Source organism: Globicephala melas, chromosome 2 (assembly GCF_963455315.2).
Source record: "Globicephala melas chromosome 2, mGloMel1.2, whole genome shotgun sequence".
Taxonomy (NCBI): domain Eukaryota; kingdom Metazoa; phylum Chordata; class Mammalia; order Artiodactyla; family Delphinidae; genus Globicephala; species Globicephala melas.
In genome coordinates this window covers 31,535,806-31,561,720 of record NC_083315.2, presented here as the reverse complement: position 1 = coordinate 31,561,720, position 25,915 = coordinate 31,535,806, and the positions used below count along the sequence as shown (strand labels likewise).

The window sequence follows — 25,915 nt, the reverse complement described above, 5'->3', positions numbered from 1 at the left end:
GGCAATCCTTGTCTTACAGGAGAACTGGAAGCTTCAAGATTAAGGGATAGGATCTGAGCTGCAAGGCATGGGTCTGGCTCCTGAATCCACGTGGTCTAACGCCAGAGCCTGACCTGCAGCATGAGTGGCTTACAGGCTTGGAGTCCACCCTAACTAGCCATGCATCCCTGGACCAGCCACCCGCCACTATAGTGGACACCGGAGCTCTATTTCTATAGATGCCCTTATAACTCTGAAATTGTCTGATATCGTTTTGTTTTACTTTTTAAAAACTTTTACTGAAATATAGTTGATTTACAAGGTTGTGTTAGTTTCAGGTGTACAGCAAAGTCATTCAGATATATATATATATATATATATTCTTTTTTTTACATTCTCTTCCATTATACGTTATCACAAGGTATTGAGCAGAGTTCCCTGTGCTATACAGGAGGTCCTTGTTGGTTATCTATTTTATATATAGTAGTTTGTGCCTGTTAATCCCAAACTCTTAATTTATCCCTCCCCCTCTTCCCCTTTGGTGGCCACAAGTTTGTTTTCTATGTCTGTAAGTCTATTTCTGTTTTGTAAATAAGTTCATTTGTATCCTTTCTTTAGATTCCACATATAAGCGATATCATATGATATTTGTCTCTCTCTGACTTACTTCACTTAGTATGACAATCTCTAGATCCATCCATGTTGCTGTAAATGGCATTATTTCATCCCTTTTTATGGCTGAATAATATTCCATTGTGTATATACACCACATCTTCTCTATCCGTTCATCTGTCAACGGACACTTAGGTTGCTGTCTGATATCATTTTAATTGGCAATGTTTTCATTCTATGGGGTTTATGAGAGAATATGAAGCTATGAAAGTGTCTGAAAAGGATTTAGGGGATAGAAAATTGTACTGAGACCAAATCCCATCTCTGCTGTTTACTACCGTTAATGACTAGGTTATCTTAAGGAGAGATTCTAACCTTCAGATAACCTACTCTGTGATGGCAATATTATACTGAGCTCATGGGATTGCTATGAGGATAAAGAAAAGACCATATATGTTATCCTGGGCATCAGGGTTCTGACATACAGAAGGCACTTCATTTCTTAAAAATATGTTGGAAACTGGGGCTTCCCTGGTGGCACAGTGGTTGAGAGTCTGCCTGCCGATGCAGGGGACACGGGTTCGTGCCCCAGTCCGGGAAGATCCCACATGCCGCAGAGCGGCTAGGCCCGTGAGCCATGGCCGCTGAGCCTGCGTGTCCGGAGCCTGTGCTCCGCAACGGGAGAGGCCACAACAGTGAGAGGCCCGCGTACCGCGAAAAAAAAAAAAATGTTGGAAACAGTTCTCAGAGCTTTCTGAGATGCTTTTCCTGGGTTTTATAATCCTCAAATTTGACTTGAATAAAAATTTCCATTTCTTTCTTTAAAAAAAAATATAAATGTCATGCCTAATTGCCCAATTATATACAATGCACTAAGCTGATATTATACATAAGTTTGGATATTAATAAATAGTTTTTAGAATATCAAGAATAATGAGAAGATCCTGAAGATTTTTTTTTTAAAAAGAGCAGGTTTCCTACAAAGCGATGAACATCAGGTTGGCATCAGACTTTCCGTTAATAATACTGAAACCTAGAAGGCACTGAAACAAGGCCTTCATAGTTCTGAGAGGATTTGGAACCTGGATTTTTTTTTTTTTTTTTTTTTTTTTACCCAGTCCAGCTATTTTAGACATGAGGATAGGATATCTATTTAAGATAGACAAAGATTCAAGTTATATACTTTCTACTTACTCCTTCAGAAAAAGTACTTCAGCAGGCATTCCATTGAAAGAAGCGTTCAAAATTGCAAGAACACAGGTGATGTGGAATGCAAGAAACAAGCCCCAGTTTTTAAAAATCCCCATATGAGAAAGCAGTTGGATGAAATGAGTGCAAAGAGTCAGTGATATGCAAGAAGAAAGTACACAGAAGAATAGAAATGATTCCAACAAATAGATGCAGTGACTAAGATGCTATAAAGGATCAGGGGTATGGGTTAGGGAAACAAAAAGAGTTCATAATCATTAATGAGAAAATAGAAGTAGAATCAAATACCAGGGAAAACAAAAAAAACTGCACACAAAAGTTAAGGCTCGGTTATGATTTAAATTAAAATTTGGTACGATTTTTGAGTGATAGAAGGTAAAAAAGACCATTTGACCTTTGATACCATGATCAGGTTTCTCTAGTAGCACCAGAATTCTACATTAAAATTGCAATCACAGCACACCATGTGACTGTACAATAGACAGTATTTTATACGGTAATAAAAATGTAAATGCTTTTTATTGATCTTCAGTTTTTTAGAATAATCCAATAGACAGAGTATTGAAGACCTAAATATAAATCCTAAATACAATACAAAGGTTATCAAGTATGAAACTACGAAAGTAAAGGTACAGCTAAGAAAAGTTGGCTGGTGGGAAGGAGAAGAGAGAGGGGTAAACAGCATAATATCCCCATGTTGTAAAGTGGGGAATCAGAACTGTCAAGAGTTGTTGAAACAAGAGGTGAAGATTCCAGTTTATTGTGTAAAGTTACAAAGGTAACTTCATAGGAACTGAAAATACCGATGTGGTTGTTAAAAACGGGAGCAGAGGGGAAGGAGATAAATTAAGATAAAGTCTCATCTAAAATAATAGGATGTCTATAGATATTTAGATGACTAAGATAGTACTTAAATTAACAAAGAAATAGCAACATAAGATATTGCCTATGTTGCTAAAAATATGAAAGTATCCATAACAGCTAAAACTAGAAATAGAAGCAAGTGTCTCAAACTAGAATTCAAAAATTTCTCTTGAAGACAAATTATATGAAACTATATATTTAAAAAAACACACTGAGAACCTGAGTACATCAACCCAGAATAACCAACATCAAGACACACTTTAATAAAGTTATTGGATTTTAATGAAAAAAAGAGTTCTTTGAGCTTCTAGGCAAAAAAAAAAAAAAAAAAAAATCAAGTGACTTCTAAGGGAAAAAAATTCAATTATCATCAGACTTTCAATAGCAACCATTTATGTCAGAAAAAAAAATAGTATGTATCATATAAAAATACTCCCAGAAAGAAAATTGAGGCAAAGATTTTATATCTAGCAAAAGTGATGGTCAAATATAAAGGGTACACATGACATGTTGCCAACAGGCAAGAACTCAGGGAAATATTGTTCCTATGAGCACTTTCTGAAGAATCTATTAGAGAAAGAATCTCCAACAACCAAAATAACCAGAGAGGCATCAGCAACAGGGCTGATAGCATCAGATACATATTTACTTGTAGTGTTAAAACTAAGTGACAGTTAAGTGGGAGAGAAAATAGTATATAACAGCTATATGTTCTGATAATATAGATATAATAGAACCATTTAAAAATGAGAGGAGGGACTTCCCTGGTGGCGCAGTGGATAAGAATTCGCCTGCCAATGCAGCAGACATGGGTTCGAGCCCTGGTCTGGGAAGATCCCACATGCCATGGAGCAACTAAGCCCGTGCACCACAACTACTGAACCTGCGCTCTAGAGCCCTCCAGCCACAACTACTGAGCCTGCGCGCCTAGAGCCTGTGCTCCGCAACAAGATAAGCCACAGCAAGGAGAAGCCCACACATCTCAACGAAGAGCAGCCCCTGCTCGCTGCAACTAGAGAAAGCCCGTGCGCAGCAACGAAGACCCAACACAGCCAAAAATAAATAAAATTACATCTTTTAAAAAAATAAAATCAAATTAAAAAATTAAAATGAGAGGAGAATGGGGAGCACCTGTACAAAAAAAAGTGTAACTTTTCAGTAATCATAATTAATAGTGGTAGTATTAACATCATTATTCTGAAACTATTAAGTTAAAGCAACTGATTAACAGTGAGATATTTTAATTCTGTCACCCCCCTCTGTCCTTGAGAACTAGGACTTGGTGTGGAAGAAAAGGAAACACAGATGTAATCTGGAAGAGGATAAGCAAAAAAGCCTATAGTACTTAATTGGAAGCATCAATATGAATTCATTCCAGCTCTGGCCAATGAAAAGCCTAGAAACAAAGACCTACCCAAAAGCATGAACAGTCCTAGTGCCCAGACTGTGGCCTTGAAATATCATTTCCCATTCACTGAAGCCAGAACTTCTTGGAGATATGGTTGATTCCAGGTCTGTAGCAGGATATGTACAAGATGAGCCCAGAATAGTTGACACACCAGTTGTTAAAGAAGCTATCAAGGACCCCTAGGGTCAGATCAGGGGGAGCCAGGAGCAAACATGAAGAGGCTTCCACTGGCCAAACGAACAGGACAGTTTGACCTTCAATACTATTACTAATAGTAATGAATAGCAAATATCTTTAAATCCATGAGTTCATAACAATATTTTTAAGTAAACATATACACTAATAAAGAACTATCAGGAAGAAAAATTAAGAAAACAGTCATTCCATATACAGTTGTATCAAAAAGAATAAAACACCTAGGAATAAATTTAACCAAGAAGGTGAAAACCTGTATATTGAAAACTATGAGATATTCATGAAAGTAATTGAAGAAGACACAAATAAATGGAAAGATATTCCATGCTCAAGGATTAGAAGAATTAATATTGTTAAAAAGTCCATGCTACCCAAAGCAATATACAGATTTAATGCAATCCCTATTAAAATTCCAATAGCATTTTTCACAGAAATAGAACAAGCAATCCTAAACTTCAGGTGGATCCAAAAAGTTTCCCAATAGCCAAAGCAGTTTTGAGAAAGAAGAACAAAGCTGGAGGCTTCATGCTTCCTGATTTCAAACCTTATTACAAAGCTATTGTAATTAAAACAATGGAAACAGGAACATAGATCAGTGGAACAGAATAGAGAGCCCAGAAATAAACCCATGCATATATGGTCAATAAATTTATGACAAAGAAGCCAAGAATATACAATAGGGAAAGGATAGTCTCTTCAATAAATCATGTTGGGAAAATTGGACAGCCACGTGCAATGAAACTGAACCACTATTTTATACCATACCCCCAAATTAACACAAAATGGATTAAATACTTGAACATAAGACCTAAAACCATAAAACTCCTTGAAGAAAACATAAGCCCTTGACACGGTGATGATTTTTTTTAATCTGACACCAAAAGCAAAGGCAACAAAAGCAAAAATAAACAAGTGGGACTACATCAGACTAAAAAGCTTCTGCACAGCAAACGAAATCATCAACAAAGTGAAAAGACAACGTACTGAATGAGAGAAAATAGTTGCAATTGTATGTCTGATAAGGGGCTAATATCCAAGATATATAAAGAACTCATACAATTTAAAAGCAAAAAACAAAACAAACCAACAATCCAATTAAATAATGGGCAGAAGATCTGAATAGACGTTTTTCCAAAGAAGACATACAGGTGGCCAACAAGCACATGAAAATATACTCAACATCACAAATCATCAGGGAAATACAAATCAAAACCACAATGAGATATCACCTCACACCTGTCAGAATGGCCATCATCAAAAAGGCAAGAAATAAGAAGTTTTGGCAAGGATGTGGAGAAAAGGAAACGCTGGTGCATTGTTGGTGGGAATGTTGGTGGGTGTTCAGCCACTATGGAAAACAGTATGAAAGTTCCTCAAAAAATTAAAAATAGAACTACCATATGACCCAACAATTCCACAACTGAGTATTTATCCAAAGAAAACAACACTAACTTGAAAAGATATCTGCACCCTAGGTTCATTGCAGCATTATTTACAATGACCAAGACATGGAAACAACTTAAGTGTGCATTGATGGATGAATGGATAAAAAATTGTGATATATATGTACATATATATGTATGCAATGATATATATACACACAATGGAATATTATTATATATACACAGTGTATATTTTATACTTTTATATATATATATACATATATAAAATGGAATATTATTCAGCCATAAAAAAGAACGAAATCTTGCCATTTGCGAGGTGGATGGACCTCAAGGGCATTGTGCTAAGTGAAATAAGTCAGACAGAGAAAGACAAATACATTATGATCTCTTTTGCATGTGAAAACTAAAAAAACCAAAGAGCAAGTTCATAGACACAGAGAACAGATTGGTTGTTGACAGAAGCAGGGGTGAGGATGGAGTGGGAGAAATGGGTGAACTGGTTTTTATTTTTTTAGTTTAACTAAATTGAATACTTTATAATAAAAATAACCCACAATGAGATAGCACTACACACCCACTAGAAAAGCTAAAATTAAAAGCCTGACCATACCAAGTGTTGGCAAGCATGTGGAAGAACTATAACTCTTCTATACTGCTGGTGGGAATACGAAATAGTTAAAAAAAGAAAAATTAGTTACCTTCAGTAGCTGATAGGAAATCAATTCATTATCTTGAAAACAGGTACATAAAGGGGAAAGAATCAAGCATTTATCCTGCATTTTCTATATGAACTGAACCACTGGGTAACCACTGAGTAGATGAGGGAAACATCTCTTTGTAAAATTATTCCAGCCAAGAAATGGAAACCAAATGATAGCATTAGAACAGCACCAATTTTCAACCCCAGTGAGTTGATGAATTGACATCAACTGCTGCTAACATCACCAAAAGAGAAATGGTATACTTTTTTTTTTTTTTTTTTTGCGGTATGTGGGCCTCTCACTGTTGTGGCCTCTCCCGTTGCGGAGCCCAGGCTCGGGATGCGCAGGCTCAGTGGCCACGGCTCACGGGCCCAGCCGCTCCGCGGCATGTGGGATCTTCCTGGACCGGGGCACAAACCCACGTCCCCTGCATCGGCAGGCGGACTCTCAACCACTGCGCCACCAGGGAAGCCCAAGATAAACGGTATACTTTTTAATGAAAGAACATGCCATCTACAGTCTTGCCATAGGGCTCAAACCTGAGTCTGTTTTTGTTTCATAGATATGTTCATTTGTGTCGTATTTTAGATTCCACGTGTAAGTGATATATTGTATTTGTCTCTGTCTGACTTACTTTGCTTAGTATGATAATCTCTAGGTCCATCCAGGTTGCTGCAAATGGCACTATTTCATTCTTTTTTATGGCTGAGTAGTAGTCCATTGTATATATGTACCACGTCTTCTTCATCTAGTCATCTGTCGATGGACATTTAGGTTGTTTTCATGTCTTGGCTATTGTAAATAGTGCTTCTATGAACATTGGGATGCATGCATCTTTTTGAATTATTGTTTTGTCTGGATATATGCCCAGGAGTGGGATTGCTACATCATATGGCAACTCTATTTTTAGTAACCTTCATACTGAACATATCTACAAAGCAGAAACAGACTCACAGACATAGAGGACAGACTTGTGGTTGCCAAGGGGGAAGGAGGGGTGGGGGAGGGAAGGATTGGGAGTTTGGGATTAGCAGATGCAAACTAGTATATATAGGATGGATAAACAACAAGACCCTACTGTATAGCACAGGGAATTATATTCAATATCCTGTGATAAACCATAATGGAAAAGAATATGAAAAAGAATATATATAACTGAGTCACTTTGCTGTGCAGCAGACATTAAACACGACATTGTAAATCAACCCTACTTCAATAAAATTTACAAAACAGCCTGGGTCTGGTCCAGCCTCTTCATCCAGCTGCCAAGTGGCAGGAGAAAACAAGGGCAGAGGAGCATCCCCAAATCCACTCCGTGATGAAGTCTACAGGTCCAAATGTTCTATCTCTTCAACCCATAAACAACCAGGAAACATATATTTTAAAAAGCAATTTTTAAACATGCCAGAATTTTAAAGAGCAAGATGAAACTATAGAATCTATAGCAGTGCTGTCCAACAGAAATAAAATGCAAGCCACATATGTCACTTTAAATTTTCTAGTTAAGAAAGTAAAATTTTTAATAGTTACAAAAAGTTTTTTAAGTACATTGTAAAAAGTAAAAAGGAAGCAGTTGAAATTAATTTTAATAATATATTTATTTAAACCAGTATATACAAAATATTATCATTTCAACATGTTTTTGAAAGGAAAAAAATCACTAATGAGATAGTCTATATGCTTTTTTTTGTACTAAGTCTTTGAAATCCAGTGGGTATTTTTCTATCATTTCCTTCTTTACCTAATGCTACTTTTAGATATAATGTCTACCCAAAGGTATAAATATTTGTAAACATCAGACTTCCTCCCAAGCATTTTTTTTTTTTTTTTTTTTTTTGCGGTACGCGGGCCTCTCACTGTTGTGGCCTCTCCCGTTGCGGAGCACAGGCTCTGGACGCGCAGGCTCAGCGGCCATGGCTCACGGGCCCAGCCACTCTGCGGCATGTGGGATCTTCCCAGACCGGGACACGAACCCGTGTCCCCTACATCAGCAGGCGGACTCTCAACCACTGCGCCACCAGGGAAGCCCCCTTCCAAGCATTTTTAATTCACAACATAAATATATAATTATTTTAAAGCAGGGATGGTTTGTTCTTTTTTTAATTTAATTCTTTGACTAGGTCATAAAGACATGCACATATTAAAAAATTAAAACTATTTTAAAGTATAAGTGACAAGTCTCCTTCCCAACTCCTGTCCCCCATATGGCTTGTTCTACCCATTGGCAACCACTGATATTTGTTTTTTATGTATATTTCCATATATAAAACTACTATGAATAAATATTCTTTTTTTCCTTTTTTTCATGATGAAGTAAATATTCTTTTTTTTTTTCTCCTTTTCACAAGGGTTGGCATCGTTATTGTTTTGTACCTTCCTTTTTCACTTCCTCTGGGACACAGAATATTCCTTCATTCTTATCCGCTTCCCCATTTCTCCTTCATGGTCGATGGCCACAGTTTATGACCAGTCCCCAGTGAGGCCATGGAGGTCACTCCTGCCTGGGGGTGCTACACTCACTGCCACCATGAGTGCTCTTGGACACATACTGTATCTCACTTATCTGCTGTATAAATGTCCAGAAGGGGAATTGGTGGCCCCGTGGGGATATGCACTTGCAATCTTGATAGCTGTCCCTCTGTGGAGGTGTCCACCTATAGTGTAGGGAATGTCTTGTTTTCCCACAATTCCACCAATACAGTGTGTGAGCAAACATTCCAATCTAATGGTAAAAAATGAGATCTCTGTGTAGTTTCTTTGAATGTCTTATTATGAGTGAGGACAAGCACATTTTCCTCTCAGTACAAATGTCCCTAAGTTCACTGCCTTTGCCCATTTTTCTGCTGGGTTGTTAGAATTTTTCTTCTTGACTTCTAGAAGATCCTTTCTAATTAGAAAGATTAGCCCTTTGCCTGTCACATGAGCTGCAAATATGTTTTCCCAGAAGTTATTTTTTACTTTGGTTAAGGCATGTTTTCATTGTGCAGAAGTTTGTGATTTTTTTTCAGTATCAAAGATATTGATCTTTATTTTGATTGCTTCTTGATTTGGGAGCCTAATTAGAAAGGCCTTCTCCTACTCTCCATTTATGAAAGAATTTTCATGTGGTGATTGTTAGTTGTTTTATCTTCTGTCTGTGCCCCCTCCCTTTCTTTTCTTTCACAAAATATTTGAGCTAGATGCAATTTATTCTGGTGTATGTGTGAGATATGAATCCAACCTAATTATTTTCTAGATGATCACCCAGTTTCTCAATACAGTTTATTAAATAGTCATCTCTACTCCTCCCATTGGAGGTGGTGTTTGTATCACAAATTAATTGCCTATGTGTAGTTGAATCTTTTTCTGGACCTTCCATTCTGCTCTATTGTTTGGTCTCTTCGTGCACCTGTACCACTTTGTTTTAATTATTGGTGCTTTATAATATAATTTTTAGTATATGGTAGAAATAACCCTTTTGTGTTACTCTTTTTTTTTGAGATTTTTTTTTTGATGTGGATCATTTTTAAAGTCTTTATTGAATTTGTTACAATAATGCTTCTCTTTTATGTTTTGGTTTCTTGGCCGTGAGGCATGTGGGATCTTAGCTCCCCAACCAGAGATCAAACCCACACCCCCTGCATTGGAAGGCGAAGTCTTAACCACTGGACCGCCAGGGAAGTCCCCCTTTTGTGTTATTCTTAATAATGGATTGCTGAGGGAAAACTTTAAAAAATTAGCATTGAACACTGGGGACAGAGTTCCGTATTGGAGACACACTGCATGGCACTGACAAAAATGTCAAGGGTTTCCATCTATGAGCTAGGCCATCCTTTTGCTGTCTAGGCAGAGCCCAAGTAAGTCCTACATTCATGAGTCACGTTTGTCTTCCAACTCTTGGTCCATATATTCACATTTACATCTAAGTTATTCCTATATAAAATATTTTTGGTCTACTTCACTAGAGGTATCATTTCATTTATTTATTTATTTTTACTTACTATATTTTACTTTAAAAAATTGCCTGCTTTGAAACGCTATTGCTAGATCTTCGCTTTTTAAGTCAGGATTCCACACAATACTGCTTGCTGTTCATCTAGAAAAATCTGGTGGATGATCTTAAATTTCTCAGTGTCTGCAATTCTATCAACATAGCAAACAGAATAAGCCACAGACCGTCAGAGCAGAGATAGACCTGTTCCAGGGCTGCTAGATTACTGATTAATGCTGAAGATCATAATTAAAAATTTTTTGCCTATAGTGGGAAAATTTTTAAGAATTACCATAGCTTAAAAATCCACTTTTCTCTTCATACCTAGGTTATCATGGGGATTCTTCTCCCCCCGACCATCTTGTTTTTGGAATTTCGCACCTGTGATGACTTCTCATATCAAACATCCAAGGAAAATGAAGACGGCAAAGAAAAAGAGGAGGAGAATATGGTCAGTGATACCCTTGATTCTAAAAGTATCCATCAACTCTCATTTTCAAAATAGTTGTGATTTCTCTCGCCGTGAATTTAGAAACTGCAAGAATTGGGGACATTTATAATCCTTGATTTTTTTTTAACATCTTTATTGGAGTATAATTGCTTTACAATGGTGTGTTAGTTTCTGCTGTATAACAAAGTGAATCAGCTATACATATACATATATCCCCATATCTCCTCCCTCTTGCGTGTCCCTCCCACCCCCCCCATCCCACCCCTCTAGGTGGTCACAAAGCACCGAGCTGATCTCCCTGTGCCATGCAGCAGCTTCCCACTAGCTATCTATTTTACATCTGGTAGTGTATATATGCCCATGCCACTCTCTCACTTCATCTCAGCTTACCCTTCCCCCTCTCCGTGTCCTCAAGTCCATTCTCTATGTCTGTGTCTTTTATATCCTTGATTTTTGAGGCACCTGTCTGTTAAATATGGTGCTGGAGTCCAAGGCGTTTCCCATCTGGCAGCCTGCTTGCCACATGCTCTGCTCTGTTTCCAGGATGCGAATGCAGACACTGGCTCGAGAAAGGGGGACGAGGAGAATGAACAAAAAAAGCAAAGAAGTGTTCCCATCGGGACCAAGATCTGTGAATTCTACAACGCTCCTATTGTCAAGTTCTGGTTTTACACGGTAAGTTCCCTGCCCTTAGCCTTCACCATTTAGCATGTTTTAGACATGTCAGAATCAAGAAAATTGTCAAGGGCTTAAAAAAAGTGTTTTTTTAAAAAAATCAATGGATTAAAATTAATTATGAAAACAGAAGTGGGACTAACTCAGAATCTTCAGCTAAAATTGGATCTAGATAGATATCTTGTCATATATTTATACATAGGAATGTGGTCATCCTAGCCCCAAATACACCGTTTCATAAAGCAAAATAGTCATATTCTATTTGCTCAAGATGAAGGATTTTTCAAATGTCTTTAGTAATACAAACTTAGGGAAGTAGAGTTTTATTCCAACAATGAACAAAGATGACTAGTATTTAGAGAGCAAGCTCACAGATGTCATTTTTCAGGAGACTGACGGGGTTACTCAAAGAGTAGGGTTGAGCCCAGAGCATGAAGTCCTGGAAGAGAGGAGCAAATCAAGGCATCTCTGCTCTCAAGTGCAGGCCACACTGACCTCGTGACCACACACTCTCCTCCGGCCCCATCAGTGGCCTCTGTCTGGACGGCTCCAGCAGAGTGATGCACCCAGAACAAGAGTGGTCCAGCCTTATGCACGTGGATGGGCAGGAAAAGTGGGGCGAGGAGACTGGAGCAGCTTGGAAGCCTTTGGAGGAAACTGGCTCAGGTGCAGGCCGTCCCAGCAGGGGTGGCAGGCATGCTGTGCTTCCTGCAACCACTGCGGTCCGTGGGAGGGACAATATTCATGAAGTCCCAAATGCCAAGCAGCAGCACACGCCTGGCACATCCTGGCACTGCAGTCCCATTAGTGACTGGGTGCGAGCAGTGATGGGACGTGAGGGGCCAGGTCCAAAGCCATGGACAGGGTAATGGATGAGGAGGGCAGAAGGCAGAGCCAGAGCTCTGCGGCGTGGCACCCAGGGGGCTGCATGGGGACCCAGGTCAGCTATAGCCTGGACACCCAACCTTTTGGCAGCCACATCTGGCGATACCACCAAAGCCATAGCTGCCCACCTGTTCTGGTCAGAACCAGCTGAGGACCAGGAAGATACCTGGCCTCCACAGATGCGTATGAAGAGTGCGGGGCCAGGGGGCTGATGAGCCTTGGGCGTCTCCTCAGGGCCTCTAAATGCTGCCTCTGGATGTGGGGAGGGGGTCGCACATTTTATAGCTTGCCAGGGGTTCCCAGTGCAGCCCCACTTTGAGAACTCTTGCTCCAATCCTCCTGCAAAGACTAGATAGTGGATACATGGGATGCTACCTGTATCCTGGTAAAACTTAAACAATCAGGAGGGAGGCATCTTTTAAAAAAAAAGAAAAAAGGCTGCGAACCACAAATATAGTTGCTAGTATACACCCTCCCCCCACCTACCCAAGACTTCAGAAGGGGCCTGTACCCGTGGTGCGTACAGCTTCAGAGTGAATCAACCTCGGTCATCTTCAGACCACCCTCCCTCCACCTCATAGCTCACTCCCATATCCCTCCCAACTCTACATGCCACAAGGATAGGCACCCTGCTGTGGGCACAGCACATCACAGACATATCAGGGCTGACTGAGGGGCCTCAAGACAGGTGTGTGTACCTGGGAAGACACCTCATTGTCAGCCTCCTCCCTTCGAACCTCCCACATCCGCCAGCAGTGGAAAGGTTCAAGAAGGAAATTTGCAAGTCAGGGAAGAGTCAGTAACATTTTCCAATTTCCAGGAATGTAGAGGGCACACCAGTCAACTACTAAAAGTTTCCCGACTCATCATAATTTCGTGCAACTTTATAATTTCCCCTTGAGGCTGATAGTAGCAACAAATGCATCTTCATTTAGAGAATGGACTGTCAGCGCCCATATTGCACTAAAGTACAAAATGCCTCCCCATCTGCCTCAAAGTCCTCTGCCTGCACTGGTGATGTGAGTGGAAGTTTTCCTCTAAAGGATTCAGTGCATCTGGAAATGAAAATTTGTTTTAGAAGATGTGTCCACTTGTAAATAGGGTTTCGAAGCTTTTTTCAGGCACATGTGACCTCCCCAGACACTGCTCACAGTTTCTGCCTTTCAGATATCTTACCTGGGTTACCTACTGCTGTTCAACTACGTCATCCTGGTGCGGATGGAGCGCTGGCCCTGCCTCCAGGAGTGGATCGTCATCTCCTACATCGTGAGCCTGGCCCTGGAGAAAATTCGGGAGGTGATGCTCCAAAGGCCTGTCCCAGCCCCACCCACCACTGACTTCAATTCAGATGTATCTTCTTTTAAAAAAAAAAAAAATTTTTTTTTTTTTTTTGGCCACAGGGCGTGTAGGATCTTAGTTCCCCAACCAGGGATCAGACCCATGCCCCCTGCAGTGGAAGCACAGAGTCTTAGCCACTGGACCGCCAGGGAAGTCCCCAGATGTAGCTCCTTATTTTAAAAACGTACTGTGCAAATCCCAAGTGCCGTGGAACTTTTCTTTCGAGGTGTCACAATCCCAAGTTGATTCAGTTCCCTTCTTGAGATTTATACACCTTCTGCTTCCAACTGAATTTGAACTTGGAAATCAAAACACAAAGCAGAATAGATGGTGTTTAGTAATAAAAATAAGTCTGAGTGCCTAGAAAAGCAGCATAAATGCTGCCAGGTACCTGAGATAAACCAATGACTCCAATTGGGTACAAATTTGGGCTCTGTTTTCTCGGAGCTGGAAGTAGAAAGGGAGATGTAGGACATGACATTTCTCCTGTAACTCAGGACTTTGAACCACACTGTCCTCCCTCCAACCCAGAAGGGGATTCTTGTGCAAGGGGTTTATTAAAGGAGAGCTCCCAGGAGAGCAGAGAGAGGCAACAGGGTGACCAGGTCAGAAGAGGGGACGGGGCTGAGCAAGGTGTGGCTTCAGTGGAATCTGTCCCTGGCCTAATCCTGCAGGGAGCTCTGAGTGTATTTAATACTGTAGAGTCTGTCCCACTTTGACCAAAGGGAACAGACTTTTGTACCCACATCAGCCAGCCACCAGCATCTCTGGGAAAGTGGCTGCAATTGCCCAAGGGGGCAGGTGGGAGCCGAACAGCGGCACCTGCAGCAGATGGGGGCTGGGCGCATCCACCTGGTGGAAGCCTCCAGTGCCTCTGGGCAGGCTGCCAGCGCAACTGCTGCAAACAGAGGGAACAGGATTTTCAAAGAAGTGTTGGAAGAGGACAGACACCATCTCTTGCAGACTCGTGTCACAGGAGACTTGAAACTAACATGTAACTTCAAGAGGGCAGCCCCTGCAGGCTGCAGAGGAAATATGGGCCAGGTCCTTTTCTTTCTAATATCACCTGCAAGTTTTAATTCTTTATATCAGCTTGTAAAGGAAAAGCTTATAGCCAAGAAAAAGTGAACTTGAGAAAGCACACAGCAGAATTTCATATTCTTTCTCCCACTGATAGAGAACCAATATTCTTATTTTGCAATCAGCAGTGACCCTTTCACTGAACTGAAAAATTATCACTGGCAACTTCTTCCCAGGAGAGCTAATTCGAGGCTGTCAGTCTGATGACAGCCCGAGAAACGCAGAGTGCCAAATCTAAAATGTTATAACCCATCTCCTACTACTCCTGTTTCTTTTCTAGCTGGGCTTCACTCAAACTTTGCCCACTTTACAACTGGGATTTCCCAAGTGGCCTGCCGTGCCACCTCTAGGGACACCGTGAGCTCACTGAGCATCAGCCATATACTGACACTGTTCTTTACCCCCAGTTATAGGAAAGAGGGTGGGCGGCCATCAGTCAGAGTGCACAGGTTGTTAAACTAGTGAACGCCTTCTGGGTTGGCCCATAAATAGCCACCACCCCATCCCACCTCTGGAGCCCCCAGAACCTCCCCAGAGTCTCGGTAAGTAAAGGGGTACCACTTTTAAGACCCCCACCCTGCTGCACGCCATAGCTGCGTACGTGGGGCTTGCTCTAAGTGTGCCCGTGCCTGCTGCTTGTTACATATATTCAGGTTTACTCTGAGGAAGTGTCCCTTTAATCAGTGGTGATTTTGAAAGGGTAAGCTCTCAAGCAGGAGAAAATCAAGTTCAGCTTCCCCCTGACTTCCCACCTCTGAGTTACAAAGCAATTTTGGCTGATAAACATTTCCCATCCTGGTTCTGCCATCTCCCCTGGGTGGACTGCCCCTCTGTGGGACCACTCAGGTTTATCTCTGCTCTAGAGTTTTCCTCCTGGACTAACTGGAACGTGGGCTCACAGGCAAGTGTCCAGAGAATTAGAAAAGGGATCAAAAGGCAGCTACTTTAATTACAGCCAGAGGGACATAATTTAGAAGGCATTTCCTGAGAGTTTGTGAAACCCTGACTCCAGGCATACAGAGGATTTTGTGGAATTTCCCTTTCTAGATATGTTTTTCTGCCTGAGAAGATTAGTACTTAGAAGTCTTGAGCAGGAAAGGGGACCAGATGCCCTGGAATGCCGCTCCAGTCCTAATGTCCCAGGATTCTAAGAAGACAAGTCTTCCAATACCACACTCCCTTGTTTTTTGTTCTTTGGCATTTCTTTATAGATCCTCATGTCAGAACCCGGTAAACTCAGCCAGAAAATAAAAGTTTGGCTTCAGGAATATTGGAACATCACAGACCTCGTGGCCATTTCCATGTTCATGATTGGAGCCATCCTCCGCCTACAGAAGCAGCCCTACATGGGCTATGGCCGCGTGATCTACTGCGTGGATATCATCTTCTGGTACATCCGTGTCCTGGACATCTTTGGTGTCAACAAGTATCTGGGACCCTATGTGATGATGATCGGAAAGATGGTTAGTCCTGACGCCCCGTGAGTAACTACAGACACCGAGACTGTGGTTAGGACCTGAGGCCAGGCCTCCAGCATGGCTCTGTTGCATTTCATTTGACCTTTCCCTTGCAGTTGGTTTCCTACAGGAAATGTTCTTTGCTTTAAGATACACAGTTCTTCTACATACCGACAATTTAATTAAATCCAATTGATGAACATGAGGTTGAGGGCCTACTGTAGGTACATGGATTTCTGGCAATAACCCGATACATAACCTCCTAACGTGCAGTAGAAGCCAGAGACAAAGGGGGCCCGGGGTCACCCTCCCCGACCCCTACTCCAGACAGTCTTCCAGCGCATGTGCTCTGGCATGGAGTGCACACAGGCAATTCGTGTGATGAGGTCAAGACAAATCCATGGCAACATTTACTCCAGAACAGGCCATAAAATATGAAACTAAAAATGAACCAGCAGATCATCCTTACATCACTTAAAATAGCCCAAGTGTTGGGACTGGTCCCAGAAGAAAGGAAGTCTTCCAAGCTTAGGAATAACTCTTTGTAGGGCAAGTGGTTTTGAGCAAAGGGCTATATGGTTGAGCTAATCCCAGCCAGGGCCCTCATCTTCAGGGATGTTCAAAATTAGGAATTCTGTGAGGTCAGTATCCATAGTAACCAGAGCATTTTGCACTGTAACTACTCACTGTTTGTATAATGAATGAATATCAGTATGTGCTCTCAACTCACGATCTCATTACCTCCTTAGATATCTACTGCTCTTACTCCTTAGTTTCCCTCACAAATTCCTATATTTTCCATAATTGTTCCCTTTCTCCATTTGCAGTTGTAGTTACTAGAGGAATTTATTTATGGGTAACAATAGAGGAGAGGAAAGATTGAGAGCATGAGATGAGAATGGCAATGTTCTAGAATAAGGTGTATGCATTGCATGAAGTACAAGAATCAGTAGCCCATGGATGGGATGGAGGGAGGGAAAAGAAGCTTCCTCCATCCTAATTAAGCACTCATGAAGTCTTTGAGGAGCACAGTGTAATGAACCAGGTGAACTTGGCCCATGAGTCAAGACAGTAAGAGGCCCATTTCCTCTCTCCTCAGATGATCGACATGCTGTATTTTGTGGTCATCATGCTGGTGGTGTTGATGAGTTTCGGGGTAGCCCGTCAAGCCATTTTGCATCCAGATGAGGAGCCTTCTTGGAAGCTGGCCCGAAACATCTTCTACATGCCCTACTGGATGATCTACGGAGAGGTGTTTGCAGACCAGATAGACCGTAAGACTAGAATTCATAGTAAGATTCTCTTCCCTGCTTCCCAAGGCAGATGATCAGTTCCAAATTAATGGAAGAGCCTGTGTTAATTTGGGAATAAAGTATTTTTTATTCTGCCATAGGCATCAAACTATTTTGTGAAGAAATCAATGCAGATTATGAAATACAGAGTTTTGAGACATCAGTCCTGTCTTCTACTCTGAGAACCACTAACTGGAATTCTGAGTCTTACATCCCTTGAGCATGTCCGACACATGAATGTAGTCCCAATGCCAACATCCTAATTTTTCTTCAACCTGAATCTTTTTCTGCCCTGAGATAGAGCTGGTAGTGTTATTTCAGTCAAATGAGATAGTGACTATTGCCATGTGCCATCCTCTTCTTCAAGCTTCAAAGCCCATTTTCCACATAGCTATCCATTTCCTCTTCACTCCTGGAGTGATATTTTTGTATTATCAACAGTATTCTGGATGTTAGCAGAAGAAATGAGCTGCAATCCTGCATGGATTTCTGGGGAATGCAGGCCCCAGCTCTGCCCAGGCTGAGCTGGTAGGTCACAGTGTCTCTTGTGTTGTAGGGAAGTGAAGTTCAAATGCTCTTATGCTATTTCACCCAGACAGTTACAACATCACCAATGAACGAGCATCTTCAGACAGGACAATAGCATGGCTGCTGCTTCCAGTAGAAGCAGAAGCTTCTTGAGAATAGAAGGTTCTGAACATCCTTGCCTTGTAGGAAATGCAGGGTTGTTTGGTATATCTCCACTAAGTGAGACTGATAACCAGTTGCACAATGCCTTCTACCTACTGGCTTTCATCACGTGATTCAGAACACATCCTTATCATGAGTATCTCAGGGTCAGTTAGCGAATGTGTTTGTAGCTTGGTAAACCAGAACGTAAAAATCTAATTTGGTTTCAAAGGAATATTAGCTTCAGTAAACATACATAAATGCTAAAAGTCCCTGGATCCAGACGTAAGTTGTAATATTTTTATTTTTTTTATTAAATTGGGTAACAAGAGAAGATGAAGAGGCAAACTTGAGGCTATTTTCAGTAACACCGTGAAATGTAGGTTTTCAATTCTTGGTCTGATTATTTCATAATAATTTTGTATTTATTTGTGCTTATGATGTGTTTGTGTTGGGATACAGGGAATGCTTGATTAGTCAACCTACATGTTAAAATGATCATCTGTTAGTAGCCTCATGTCTTTTTCACAGTTTTTTTCACTAGTGAGTTTTACTATTGCTTATGACGTGGTAAAATAAATATTCATGAAATATATATACATATATTTCCTATAATTAATAATGTGTAAAATTCTCCTAAGCAGATCACTGTTTCCAAGTGTGAATCTGTAATTCCCAAGCTTGAACACTTTACATTTCTTGACAGCAAAACAGTTCTTGTGTTGTTCATCATTTATTTGACTTTTCTCTCAACTGTCTTATTTTTTTTCTTCCTTCGCGTCAAAACTAAAAAAAAATAAAATGCTGCTTTCCAATCACGCTATAGTCTACGCCATGGAAATCAATCGTAAGTTTATGCATAATTGATGACTCTAGTCCATGACATGTGTGTATTAATTAGTTTCTTCCTCAGCTAATTACCAATAGTCTTAATGCCAGTTTCAAATATTTCTCTTGTTTTCTGGTGTCAGTACTTTTGTAAACGATAAGGAAGTGAAAAGTAAATAGACAATAAATTGATGGATATTACTTCACTAATTACTGTTGAGAGCATCCTATCTTTTTCATCAGAAAATAAGTCCCATATGATCAAAGTGGCATTTCAAATGAGCAGAGAGAGAAAAGATTCTTTTTCAAACATCACTCAGAACAGTCAGTTAATGGATTGGAGGCTAGAGGGGATCCGTACCTCCTACCTCACAATAAAATTATTTTCAAAGTTAATGTACAAATGACCAAGAAGACAACATAAGTTAATGTTAAATAATTAGAAGACCCAATCACTTTCTAATGGATAACAGTAAAGAAACCCATAGACGCATAGATAGATGCGTCTGCTTAGAAATGAAGAACTTCTGTATATGACAAACACAACACAGAAATGAGAAAACGTTTACAAATATAACAAGTTAAGAATGACTGTCTGTGAGTGCAGAAATGAGTTCCTTATCTCCTTTGTATGAATTGATATTTTTCACATGGAAAATTATTGCTTATGAAATCAGAAAAAAAACATAGTAAAAAAGAAATAGGTCCTTTAATAGCATAGGTCAGTTTATTTATTCTTTTCATTCTATGTAAAAGTCAAGTACAAAAAGACAGACTCTCGTTTCAGCTCCTTGTGGTGACAACCAGTACGATGAGGAGGGCAAGCGGCTCCCTCCCTGCATCCCGGGCGCCTGGCTCACGCCCGCCATCATGGCTTGCTACCTGCTGGTGGCCAACATCCTGCTCGTGAACTTGCTCATCGCCGTTTTCAAGTGCGTGTCACCGCTGATGACCGTATATTTGTTATTTATTATTTTACAGATTTTCAGTGTAATCTCGGAAATCTCCCAGGCTGCCCAGGATTTACATGGAATTCCACTAGGGCTTTCAAATGCGTAGAATTTTTCACAACGTTTTTTTGTTCAACAGTTATCAGCCTTCATGTATTCCTAAATCAAGAGTTGACACTTAAATACATTTAAATTCAATCTTGGTTAGTATTTTAACACTTTTGGCTTTTTTTTTTTTTTTTTGCGGTACGCGGGCCTCTCACCGTTGTGGCCTCTCCCGTTGCGGAGCACAGGCTCCGGACGCGCAGGCTCAGCGGCCGTGGCTCACGGGTCCAGTTGCTCCGCGGCATGTGGGATCCTCCCGGACCGGGGCACGAACCCGCGTCCCCTGCATCGTCAGGCGGACTCTCAACCACTGCGCCACCAGGGAAGCCCCTTGGCATGTATTTTAATCTAATGAAAATATTTTCTTAGACGAAAGTCTCCTGAGACAGAGAAGATTTATCAAACTGAGCCTTGAATTCATTATCAGAGGCACAGAAAGCAAAGTTAATTTCATAGGCTGTGACAATTACTGTACTATTATATGAAATATTTTTCTTATCACTTACCGAATAGAAGATAAAATGGCCTAAGAAAGAAAAGGCTTAAAATCCACAATCAAATTTCTTGTAAAACTTGCCCCTTTTGTCATGATATGTTGAGGATGTGACCATGCTTAATAAATGTTGGAAAAATTTATTTTAGTTTCTAAGATGAAAAATATAAGGGAAAAATCCTTCACAGAAATATAGACTTTCAGAGCTGACCAGGGCATTGGAGAGAATCTGGTTACACTCCGGACTTGACAGATGAGAAGATGAAGGTTGACAGAGGTTAACTGACTTTTCTAAGGTCCCCGTGTAGACAACACGCCTGATCAGGATTCCAACAATTCTAGGCTTACTGCCTCCCACTGGAAACTCAAAGAAGACAAAAGACTGTACCTACCCAACATCCAAAATAACCCACCTTCAATCAAAATGTTCAGTAATTAATCAACTCGGTTCCAAAAAAATGTAGTCAGCTAGTTGACTGAATTTAAAGTTTAAATACTTCAAAATGCTTAGTGGGATGGCTCATACCTTTAAATATATGAAATAAAATTTCCTGAGCAGTCAGTAGACTGTGGTGTGGTTTTGCAAGAAAGCAGTGGGTAGCAATTTCAATACACTTAATTCTTAATTATTTATATGAGTAAAACGTCCTTGAATGTTGGTAAGCCACGCTGATAGATAAACCAAAAGACAGGTCATTCAGAGTCAGTACTAACTCGTGGAATGACCCCAAAAGGCCATTTCATCTCATATTTTCAATTCAGTGGGAGTAATTCTGATTGCCCTGGGAAATCACAATTAAAAGTAATACAACTAACTAAACATGTATTCTTTTTAAAGCAATACCTTCTTTGAAGTAAAGTCAATATCCAACCAAGTGTGGAAATTCCAGCGTTATCAGCTGATTATGACATTTCATGACCGGCCAGTATTGCCTCCACCAATGATCATTTTAAGCCACGTCTATATAATCATTATGCGTCTCAGCCGCCACTGCAGGAAGAAAAGAGAAGGGGACCAAGACGAACAGGATCGTGGATTGAGTATGTGCAGGACTCTTTCATTTCTATCTTGGGCTAATCTAGAAAGACCATTCTAATTGGATACCTGCATGGAAATCTCCTTAAACTACTTAAATGTGTGAAAACACAGCACTCTATCCAAATGCTATTCTTTGCAGAATGCTTCTTATTTTATGCTGATTTTATTCTAGTTTTGTTCATTTATTAGTAATTCATATCACTGAAAGTCCACTCATGAAGAGATGAGAAATTGAGACAGTTCTTGAAAATAACTTTTCTCTATAAAGCCAATGTTCCTTTCAAAATGTTTTTTTTTTTGCGCTACGTGGGCCTCTCACTGTTGTGGCCTCTCCCATTGCAGAGCATAGGCTCAGCGAGCCGGCTCCGCGGCATGTGGGATCTTCCTGGACCGGGGCACGAACCCATGTCCCCTGCATCAAAATGTTTTTATACATATACATTTATTTATTTTTGGCTGCGTTGGGTTCTTGTTGCTGCGCGAGGGCTTTCTCTAGTTGCGGCGGGTGGTGGTACTCTTCTTTGCGGCGCGTGGGCTTCTCATTGCAGTGGCTTCTCTTGTTGCGGAGCACGGGCTCTAGAGCACAGGCTCAGTAGTTGTGGCGTACGGGCTTAGTTGCTCCGCGGCATGTGGGATCTTCCCAGACTAGGGCTCAAACCCGTGTCCCCTGCGTTGGCAGCCAGATTATTAACCACTGCACCACCAGCGACGTCCTCAAAATGTTTTTAGTGTGTTGCATCTAAAGAGAATGGGAAAATACTCCTGTCCACTTGACTCTATCCATAAAATACATGCAAAACCTTTTCCAGAAAATCATACTTGGTTTCGCTTTCCAAATAGCTGTAATTTGGATTTTTGTGTTAAAAAGTGAGCCGTTTAGCTCCACCAGAAATATCAATATGATCGCCGCATATTACAAGGAGTCTTTGTGTGATATAACCAGTGGCGGGAGCAGGGCGCTGCCTGCCAGGGGTTGGGAAGGGAGCTTGGTTAAAGGCGGGCTGTGAAATTCGAAAGGGTGCATCTACCTGGCTGGTTTCTCACGTGGCAACCGCTTCTGCCTTTGCACAGAGCTGTTTCTCAGCGACGAGGAGCTGAAGAGGCTGCACGAGTTTGAAGAGCAGTGTGTCCGGGAGCATTTCCAGGAGAAGGAGGACGAACAGCAGTCGTCCAGCGAGGAGCGCATTCGTGTCACCTGTGAGAGGTGCGTCTGGGGCGTGGCCACCACGGGGCGCGGGGCGCAGGGCCAAAGCGTACGGCTCCTCCGTCCTGTCTAAGGGGAATGCCAAGTCCATTTACACATTCACTCCCAGTTCTCCTGTTGACTCAACGTTGGCTTTTGAACGTGTTCCCCACCCCCCAGAGTAGTGTGAAAGTTCCAAACGATGGTTATATATTGTATATAGAATTGAATGATGACATTTATCACAAATATTCCAGGCCAAAACCAAACCAAAACAAACAAAACCCTGATGGTTCTTGCCCGCCCCCAAAGTGGGCACTTTTACAATACAGTACATGGAGAGAACCGTCAGGTGCAGGGCTGTGTAACTGCTGGGGACGTTTCTCCACGCCCTTGACATATGTTGTTGCCTTGGCCAAGTGTGGTCGGCCCCGGCTTGACCTCCTGATCCTGACTTGTGCTCTCCTTGCACCTTCCCAACACCTTTCCAACCTCACGGAGCAGAGGTACAGGAGGGGCAGAGGCGTCTGTCTTGGGTACCCAAAAAGGTCAGCATCATCAAGATGTCAGTGCTTACTACGTGGGGAATGGACGGCTTGCCTGTATGGGGCAGTGAGTAAATGAGCAGAGGAGGGCAGGTCAGGGAGGAACAGAAAGGGTGATGTGTTCCATACTTTATAGTATTGCTTTTCCTGCGGCTGCAAACTGCAGAGCAACCAGCAAAGGTAGACGGGAACAATCAACCCGCACTAGAGACATTTTTTGAATCATAATTTTTGAGAACGTTGGTCACTTCATAAAAGCAACTGAAGCTTGTTAAAGAGCATGAGAATTGATAAAACGTTGTTCCAAAGAGTTTAATCAACAATGCATGTAGAAGGATGAGCTTGGCGAGGGAGACATGCCTAAGGGGATTCCAGAGCATCATTCTATCCTGGAGTCTTCAGCATTAAAGTTTTCTGATACCGTATATATCGTCTGATATACGTGTGTATATCGAGAAACATAAAAACATGGTAGGACTTCAAGAGAATATTTCAGCACATACTTCCCAATCAGGGGCCCCAGCAATTATAGCAGAATTCACGATACACCGTGAAATCTTCGTGGTGGGTGTTCAGGCCAGTGCCTCCACCTCAGCCCACAGGAGGGATGATGCCCCCGGCAGCTGCAGAGCTCTACCCCTCCCGCCCTCCTAAACCTAGTCAACTTGCAATCCTACCAGCCAAACTCAAAGGTTATCTGCACCAACCTTCGGCCTTAATAAGGTATATTTTCAATAAAACTTTGGAACACTTCTTTGCTATTTTACTGGTAATTACTAACCTTTCAAGATATAATCATGATTTCCTTACGAGAAAGCTAAAGCGCCCCCATCTTGATAACCTAACTTCCACTTTCTAGGTGGACATTAACTTGAATGGAATCACAGGCGTAATTTACCATGGGTGGAAATGGTGTTCTCTCTCACCCTGCCTCCTCCCCTCCTCCCTTCCCAGAGCAGTGTTTGGATTTTTACCCTTTTTGGACCAAGGCTCCAGGGATGTGGTTGTCAGGTCGCTACCAAATTGCATTTTCCCCTCGGGGCTCCGAGCACAGGTAAGAGGAATGAAAGTGCGCGGGACGGTAAAAGCAGGCTACTTCCCGTTTGCCTTGGCCGAGCTGCCCGGGGGTGACGGGAGCACATTCCTGCCCCTCCGGTTCCCTTTGTTGACTCTTTCTTGGCTGAATCATAGGTGAACGCCAGAGACAGAAAGAGGAGGTCCGGAAAAGGGAGCTTTCCTTCATCCTAACCAGGACCTCTGGGGTGCAAGAGATGGTGGGAGAATGGGAAGAATTAGCTATTTCTACCTAACTGTTGGCACCAGTGATGACTTTTTTTTTCTTTTGTTGAAGTATAGTTGATTTACAGTGTTGTGTTAGTTTCAGGTGTACAGCAAAGTGATTCAGTTATACATCTACATATATCCACTCTTTTTCAGATGCTTTTCCCATATAGGTTATCACAGAATATTGAGTAGAGTTCCCTGTCCTATAAAGTAGGTCCTTGTAGGTTATCTGTTTTATGTACAGTAATGTGTAGATGTTAATCCCAAATTCCTAATTTATCTACTTCTTCTGTAGTCGCTTTTTTTTTAAATTGAAGTATAGTTGATCTACAATGTTTCGGGTGTACAGCAAATTGGTTCTGTTATAGTGGTTCCATCATACATATATATACATATATATATATATATAAATTCTTTTTCAGATTCTTTTTCCTCATAGGTTATTACAAGATGTCAAATATAGTTCCCTATATAGTTATACAGTAGGTGCTTGTCACTTATCTATTCTCTACATAATAATGTGTATCTGTTAATCCCAAATACTTAATTTATCCCTCCCATCAGTGATTACTTTTAAAATCAAATTTTTGAGTACTCAGATGTTTCTGCCACTTCTTTAATCTTCCTTATAGATTTGCTTGCTTTCATTTTCTGTGTCACCATTTGCCGTTTGATGATTTTCCTGTTCTTCTCTCAGTGGGACCGGCCCCAGCACCATGCGGACGGCAGGGTCTGGTTAGGGGTTAGCGTCTGTGATCAACACCGTTGGTGTTTTTCCCTTCCTGACCTCCCTGTGGTCCGGGCACCTTGCAAAACCTGGGCCAGTGATTTGCAAACGTGTTCACACCGGAAGTGTACATACGTGTCGTGCTCCTCCATGCAGGGTGCTTTGAGGGCTTAGGTTCAGGAACCAAATTCATGGCTTTCCCCTATTGCTTGGAAAGGTATATATAAAATTCTACCAAACTAACCATTTAATAGAATTTCAACATTTTGTAAATTCCAACATTCAGTCCCTCAAGAAGAGATGTACCATGTGACTCAGTTTTTAGCTAACACAGCGCTAGTTGCAGCCGGGCATTTAACCCAAAGCCCCAGCCACCGGCCCACTCAGCTGTCTCAGGGCACCGCCCTCAGGCTTTTCCTCCCAAAACGTCCTCCCGGAGCTCCATGAATAGCACCACTGCCATCTCATTCAGCAAGACAGTCACTGGCAAAGCATTTGGAGTCCTCCCTCTTCTGCACTAACAATCCCCAAGTCAGATAACTTACCCTCACGTATAAATCATGGTCCACCCAC

The 25,915-nt window shown here is 41.4% G+C and overlaps 1 protein-coding gene across 1 annotated transcript in view; it reads left to right on the top strand.

Moving 5' to 3' along the window:
• The window catches only part of TRPM1 (transient receptor potential cation channel subfamily M member 1), a 74,797-nt gene that overhangs the window by 34,963 nt on the left and 13,919 nt on the right, over positions 1-25,915 (top strand). The window contains exons 17-25 of the mRNA XM_060293737.1: positions 10,670-10,792; positions 11,336-11,467; positions 13,520-13,648; positions 15,982-16,233; positions 17,327-17,501; positions 19,015-19,035; positions 19,804-19,948; positions 21,403-21,605; positions 22,675-22,807. Coding sequence (XP_060149720.1) covers positions 10,670-10,792; positions 11,336-11,467; positions 13,520-13,648; positions 15,982-16,233; positions 17,327-17,501; positions 19,015-19,035; positions 19,804-19,948; positions 21,403-21,605; positions 22,675-22,807 — 1,313 coding nt within the window. The remainder of the gene's footprint in view (positions 1-10,669; positions 10,793-11,335; positions 11,468-13,519; positions 13,649-15,981; positions 16,234-17,326; positions 17,502-19,014; positions 19,036-19,803; positions 19,949-21,402; positions 21,606-22,674; positions 22,808-25,915) is intronic.